General features: G+C 39.9%; 1 protein-coding gene across 1 annotated transcript; it reads right to left on the reverse strand.

Moving 5' to 3' along the window:
• Positions 1-4,497: 4,497 nt before the first annotated feature.
• On the reverse strand, positions 4,498-7,737 carry LOC102824607 (activated RNA polymerase II transcriptional coactivator p15-like). Its single transcript, XM_006867622.1, has 2 exons — positions 7,707-7,737; positions 4,498-4,895 (listed from the first exon to the last, which is right to left on the reverse strand). Exons 1-2 carry the CDS (start codon positions 7,735-7,737, stop codon positions 4,498-4,500), a joined length of 429 nt encoding a protein of 142 aa, XP_006867684.1.
• Between the last annotated feature and the right edge of the window lie 75 nt (positions 7,738-7,812).

The raw sequence follows: 7,812 nt of genomic DNA on the forward strand, positions 1-7,812 counted from the left end.
GTGTTTTTTAAAAAGCTAAAGTGGATAGAGAGAAATACTTTTAACTGATGGTATATGGAGGGGATTATAATCAATGTAATGAAACAAGTTATATGAACTGTTGAATATGAAACCTATGATGTGCCCTGTAAACTTTCCCTCAATCCACAATAAAAACCTTAAATTAAAAAAAAAAAGTAATAAAATGCAAAATATAAATTCATAATTATATATTTGTTGCACACAATTCATTTTCCTTGCCTTAGCAAAAATCTTAAATTATTTTCATACCCACAGCACCACACCAGGACTCTTAGACAGATACATGTGTGTGTAAATGTATGAAGTCCTGGTGTGGTGCTGTGGGTCAATGCACTGGACTGTAAAGTCAGTTTGAACCGCAAGGTCAGCAGTTCAAGCTCACCAGCTGCTCCTCAAAAGCCCTATGTAGGATTGCTATGGGTTGGAATTGACTCAATAGCACTTAACAACAACAACAACAAAATATATACAAGTATGTACAAGGGGGCTTCAACGACTTCGTGGAAAGAAATGCAATGAAAAGATGATGAGATTTTTCCACAAAGTTTTTGAAGCCCCCTCATATATTGTTGTTGTTAAGTGCCGTAGAGTCAATTACGACCCATAGCAACCCTGTTTTTTAGGGTTTCCAAGGAGCAGCTGGTGAGCTTGAATCACTGACCCTGCAGTTCAAAAGACTTTGCGGTCTGATGCATTAGCCCAGCATTGCACCAGGACTCACCATCATATATGTTGTTGCTAAGTACCGTGGAGTCAGTTCTGACTCATAGCAACCCTGTACAGGGTTTCCAAGGCTGTAAATATTTACGGGAGCAGAAAGTCTCATCTTTCTCCCGCGGAACAGCTGGTAGTTTTGAACTGCTGACCCTGAGGTCATGGCCAAACCACTGAGAATCATGGCCCAGTTGACACATAACCATCACAACCAACATTATTTTTGCATCCCACCTCCTTTAGCAGACATACATTATTATTATTATTGCACAAAATAGTTTGTTTTTACTACAAGCCTAAATGTGAAATGTCAGATAACAAGATAGTCGATAAGCAAGGAGTAATTGTATAGCTAATCCCAAACTCGCGTGGTTGTGGGCAGGTGTCCCCTTCTTGCTTTTCTGTATTAAAATTTCACTTCTCCCCCAGAATGTTGAAGTATCCTGTGATCTTGCATTACATTGTGCTTCCCAACTTGATCTGTCCCAAATTGCCAGTAAAACTCCTGGCTTTTCACTTTTAACAGAGTGTAAATTTTGTTCAGCACTGCTATGAAACCAAGGAACATAGAAACCAGGATACTATAGAAATCTGGAGATCAAGTGAAGTAAAATGTTTCTACTTGGAAATGAGCAACAGTGCCAAACTCTGTCAAGAGATTGAATAAACAAGGATTGAATATTCACCAGCAGATATAGCAAAATTGGAAGTCAGTGATGACCTTAACATGCACGAGCAGTTTCCATGAGTCACAGTGGAGATGAATGCTTAGTTGAAAATGATTCAGGAAAAAATAAAGGAAAATAAGTGGAAACAAGGGTTTGTACAGCTCTTTAGAGGAATTTTTCTATAAAAAGGAGCAAAAGAAGTAGGGCAAAAGTTAAAAGATGTTCTAGAGCAAGGGATATTTTTATTTTTCTTTGTTTAATAACAAGGGACATTACAATTGATGGCTTTATATTTCTAATCCTGTCCCCTAAAACTTCATAATCATATATTCAGGTGTCCATCTGGCGTAATCCAAGCAAAATGAAGTCTTCAGTAACTTCAATCTCTATTTATTGTGATATTCTTTATTGGCCCAATTGTGAGATTTTGTATTTTCTTTACATTAAGGTGCAATCCATACTGAAGGCTTTGATCTCTATCAGTAAGCATTTCAAGTCCTCATTGCTTCCAGCAAGCAAGGTTGTGTCATCTGCTTATAACAGGTTGTTAATGAGTTTTCCTCCCATCCTAAATGTTCTTCTTCAGATAATCCAGCTTCTCAGATTATTTGCTCAGCATACAGACTGAATAAATATGGTGAAAGGATACAACCCTGGCACACGCCTTTCTGACAATAAGCCATCCAGTATCCCTTTGTTTTGTTTTAAAAACTGCCTCTGTACAGTTTCCTCATGAGCACAATTAAGTGTTCTGGGATATCCATTCTTTACAATATTATCCATAGCTTGTTATGATCCATACAGTTGAACACCTTTGCATAATCAATAAAGCACAAGCAAACATTCTTCTGGTAGTCTCTGTCTTCATGAGCAAGTTGCAGAGTTTCTTTTGACATTCATTTTAGTCTCAGACTTAATTTGTCCCAAACAAAACTCTCGGTTCATCCTCACTGTTCTCCCAATCTATTCTTTCCTAAATCTTCATTTTCTTAGTATGGAGTCCTGGTGTATTGTTATAGGATAAACACTGATTCTAACTGCAATGTTAGTGGTTCAAACTCACCAGCTGCTCCTTGGAAACCCTATACAGGGTTGCTATCAGTTGGAATTGACTCGATGGCACTTAACAACAACATTTTCTAAGTAAGCATCATTGCCATTCATTTAAACCAAAATCCAAAACAAATAAACGAAATTTCCAAAAAAAATCCTTGCCCAGGAGATACCAAGGCAAGTGGTTGGGTCCTCTCATTGCAAATCCTCCTCCAAGACTAAGACGCAAGGGGAAAACACGTTCTTATTGGTGACCACGCACATCACCCATAAAGAGAACTGACCGAAGAACATCAAAGAAGCAGCGAGCTAAGCCCTGCATCGTTCAGCAGATTATGGTGAGCCTGGGTGGAGAACTGGTCGGCCAACAGTGAGGCAAAACCTGGGGACTCATGGGCTCAGAGTCAGTGACACATCCACAGAGGACTAAAGTGGAGACCGACGCGACCAACTGATAAGAAGAGGGCGGACAGATGCAGGAACACCCACACCTGCAGATAATACCCACTTGCCATAGCTCCAATGAGGGGACGAACAGAGCTTAACCCAAAGAAGACAGAAGAAGAAAAAAGCGTCATCTGATACAATTTGATAAACTGGACATCCATCTATAAATGCATCAGTCCAAAAGAGGAAATAAATCACTCCTCCAAGAATTATTCATACCCCCTCCACACAAAGAGTAGATAGGGATGGCCATCTTGAACATTGACCAACCAAAATGGGAGAAAGGATACAAAGGCAAGAAGTGACTAGCTTACAAGCTTTCAAGAGGGAACCTAGATCCACAGGGCAGGGAAGATGGTAGAGTGTCCAGTGAGTAGTATCTGAAGTGTCTAGGAAGGACAGATGAGAAGAAATGCAGATGGGTCCCTTGGGAAGCAAGGGTGAATAATTGTTACCAGGACTGATTGTGAGGACTGGAAATGTAAAGGTGGACATTATATAGCAAGGAGGGGAGTGATTAACCTTTCAGTCTAGGAGCAGAGAGCCCTGGGACCATCAATGGAGAAGAGCAGAGAGCAGGACCCCACCCAGAGGAGCAGTGAGGCCGGAGACTGAGACAGAGAGGATGACGTGAAGAGATGGGAGTGGCTGGGGACTAGGGATCCGGAGAGGGGCTGTGTGCTGAGGACCGTGAAGGGAGGGCGGGCAGGATTGCAGGGTGTACCCTTTGGTTGGGTGATGATGCATGGACGGGATGGTAACTATGGCAATGAGACGATGTATGATGGAATGAATGTAAAACTAATGTTCCCCCATGTAGACTATCACACAATACACAATAAAACATTAAAAAAAAAAAAAAATCCTTGTAGTGAGTCCAGATTTCTTCCTTTCCCTCACTTTCCACAACCAACACATCAGTTCTATTTCCAAAATGTATCCTGAAATCCTGAATCTGTCCTCTTTATTATCTGGACTACTCCAATAGCTTTCCAGCGAACAGTTTTGCTCCCCACCACCTGTGGCACACACAGCAGAATGAATGATCTTTTGAAAGTGTAAATAAGAACATGTCACTTAAGTGACTCCTTCACTTCAAAGTGTTCACACTTAAGATCTCCACTGTTTACTATAAAGTTTTACATGATCGAGCCTTTAAAGACTATAAAGTTTTACATGATTGAACCTTTAAAAATTATAAAGTTCTACATGATAGAGCTTTTTCAACCTTATCAGCTACCATTTTTGTCCGTTTGGATGTCTCAGGAAAATCAAACAGAATCTGTCCCAAATAAAATTTTTGGTTCTCCTTCATGGTCTCCTCAATCTGTTCTTTTTTCCCCCCTAAGACTGTATTACTTGACTTTATTTTACACTAGGTTGGGGGGCAAAAGCAATCCTCCTTAATAAAGTTGACAAACTCTGAACATTTTTAATAGTGCACATTTTAAAAAAGTATTCATCTTGCAAATTGTTCTGCAATCCAAATATACAATAGCTTGGGAAACAATGGCAAGAAAACAAAAGCCAATGTAAACAGATTAAAACGACTAGAGCAGTACAAGACTGATTGGATACGGCTCTGGTGTTAATATTACCTTACTGCTTCATCACTGTTTGAAATCTGTTCCTTCAGCTGACTCCACTGCTCCGGATTTAAATAAATACCTTTTCTTCCTGGTTTCATTTCACCTTCCTGATCCAGCCAATATTCTCTAATATCGATTAGGATTTTCCCTTTAAAGTCCGGGACACTGACATACCTTATTTTCCCAACCTGAAACATATTATCTCTACTGCTGCAGCTCTGCTTAGATGACATTAAGGCTCTTGAAGTTTCATCTATTTTTTGCTTCTTCACAAGTTTTCCTGGAGAGACTTGCTTTTTAATCTTTAACTTTTTGTCGATTTCATTATTAGAATCACTGCCAGATGAGCTTGAAGAAACAAGGTCCTTTGATTTAGGCGTTGTTCCGCTCCTGCAAAGGAGCTCTGGTAGCGTAATGGTTACGAATTGGGCTGTGAACCTCAAGGTCAGCAGTTCGAAACTACCAGCTGTTCTCTGGGAGACAGATGAGGCTTTCTGTTCCTGTAAACACAGCCTCAGAAGCCCTGTACAGGGTCGCTATGAGTCGGAACTGACTCCATGGCACATAACCACCACCGCTCCTGCAAACCGAAGAGCCTACTGCTCGCTCACGACTGACAGAGCTCTATCTGTTTTTTAAATCGCTTTCGTATCTTTCACCATGTACCAAGACACATTGACCTTTTCTTTAAATTTTTATTTATATCTGATTATTTGAATTGCAAATATACAAAAAATACAAGAGACTAATACGAGTATTACAGACAACCAGGAGGAGCTCATTTCCTAGATCTAACACATCTATATTTAGCTACATTTGTCCATTAAAAAGTAAACTGCATGTTCTCCTCTGAATGTCTATGACTTAGAAAAGTGCTCAGTACATAACAGGTCTGATTGATTGAGTTAATATTTGCTTTTGATTAAAATAAAAATGTGTACATCTGTGTTCATGGATTCTTCTTATACCTCTTCCTTCACCTTTCACTTATGTTGTTGTTGTTATATGCCATGGAGTCAGTTCCGACTCATAGCCACCCTGTACAGGGTTTCCGAGGCTGTAAATCTTTACGGGAGCAGAAAGCCTCATCTTTCTCCCGGGGAACCGCTGGTAGTTTCGAACTGCTGACTGTGATATTAGCAGCCCAATTTGTAACCACTATGCTACCAGATAGCGTAGTGGTTACAAATCAGGCTGCAAACAGCAAAGTCAGCAGTTCGAAACTACCAGCTGTTCCGCGGGAGAAAGATGAGGCGTTCTGCTCCCGTAAAGATTTACAGCCTCGGAAACCCTGTACAGGGTCGCTATGGGTCGGAACCGACTCGACGGCACTTAACAACAACAACAGTGCTACCAGAGCTCCTTCAATACATTTATAGTGCATTTAAAAAATTTTTTTAATTGAAAAAAATTTTAAATGTAAATACATTAATCTTGTTTTATATCTGCTTTTTATTTATTTATCTTGATATGCTCAGTTTTAACTCATTCATTTACTGCCTGTGTAGTATTCCAGTGTATGAATATATAAGCATATCTCAGACATATGCAGATTTGGTTCCAAGACCATCACAATAAAGTGGATATCACAATAAAGTGAGTCACACAAATTTTGTTTTTCTCAGTTCATGTGTTACATTTTCACTGTATTGTAGTCTACATTGGATTGCTAGCCACAAGGCTGGAAGTTCAAACCCACCAGCCACTCCTCAGGAGAAATAGGAGGTGCTCTGTTCCTACAAAAAATGTACAGCCTCAGAAACCCTATATTGGGTGGCTATAAGTTGAACCAACTCAAAAGCATTTAACAACAACATAGTAGACTACTCAAACCAAAACCAAACTCACTGCCATTAAGTCAATTCGGGCTGATGAGCTTGAACCACCGATATTGCAATTCAAACCAACCTTGAAGTCTAGCTCGTTAACCCACAGCGCCACACCACGACTCCAGCCTACTATAGTACAAATATAAAACATACATTTGTGAGGTTGCTAAATGTAAGGTTAGGAGTTTAAATCCACCAACAGCTTTGAGGGAGAAAGATATGATGCCATCTGCTCCTGTAAAGATTTACAGTCATGGAAACCTATGTACGGTTACTATGAGTCAGAATCAGATGACAGTGGGGTTTTGCTTTTTGGGTAGTCTAATAAGTGTGTACCTTAGTGGTTACGAATCAGGCTGCTAATCTCACGGTCAGCAGTTCGAAACTACCAGCTGTTCCATGGGAGACAGATGAGGCTTTCTGCTCCTGTAAAGATTTACAGCCTCGGGAACCCTGTACAGGGTCGGTATGCGTTGGAACCGACTCCATGGCACATAACAACAACAAAAAATAAGTGTGTAGCAGCATTATGAAAATGTTTGTAGTATGTGATGATTACCAAAATGTGACACAGGGACATGAAGTGAGCATATGCTATTGAAAAAATGGCACCAAAAGGCTTGCTTTATACAGGGTTGCTACAAACCTTCAATTTGTAAAAATGCAGTATGGTCTAAGTGCAATAAAGCAAAGAGAAATAAAGCAAGTTATGCCTATACTATAATTTGTGTTTCCCTCCCCTGACTGAAGAACATTTAAGTTTTTTCCAATATCTTTTCATGACAAGGAGTGCTGTGATGAATATCAGCATCTTAGTGGTTAAGAGGTCAGAGTCTAGAGCAGGTTACTTAGATTCAACTCTAGGTCTGTCAGCTTCCTGAATTGTCAAGTCAGAATAAATAAAAGTAGCAGTGCAAGAGATTCTTGTTGTATGCGCTGTCAAGTTGGTTCTGAATAATAGCAACTCTGCATAGGGTTTTTGAAAGCAGCTGGGTTTGAGCTGCTGACTATGGTTACAAGGCTAGTACTTATCCTACAGCACCACAGAAAGGCTCATGATATTGTTAGTAGGGTTAAATGAATTAAAATATGTAAAGAACTTAAGGAAGTGCTTGGTACCAAGAAAAATATCAATGAATCTCAAATATTATTTATTGCTAAACCTCTGGACATATGCATCTTCAGATTCCTCTTCTAAGTGATGTACCCTACCACTCTGTCAAGTTATCGTACAGTGGTGGCTTGTGTGTTACTGTGACGCTGGAAACTATGCCACTGGTATTTTAAATACGAGGAAGGGTCACCCATGGTGGCCAGGTTTCTGCTGAGCTTCCAGACCAAGACAGACTAAGAAGAAGGGGAGGTGACTATCTCTGAATATTTACCCACTAGTTCAACCATTTCAAGAGATACCATATGAACAAGAGCCAATGATACTCATAGAGGAAGTCCAAAGTGCATTGAAAGAAGTGGCAAAGAACAAGGCACCAG

The sequence above is a fragment of the Chrysochloris asiatica genome, unplaced genomic scaffold, assembly GCF_000296735.1.
Source record: "Chrysochloris asiatica unplaced genomic scaffold, ChrAsi1.0 scaffold00106, whole genome shotgun sequence".
Lineage (NCBI taxonomy): Eukaryota > Metazoa > Chordata > Mammalia > Afrosoricida > Chrysochloridae > Chrysochloris > Chrysochloris asiatica.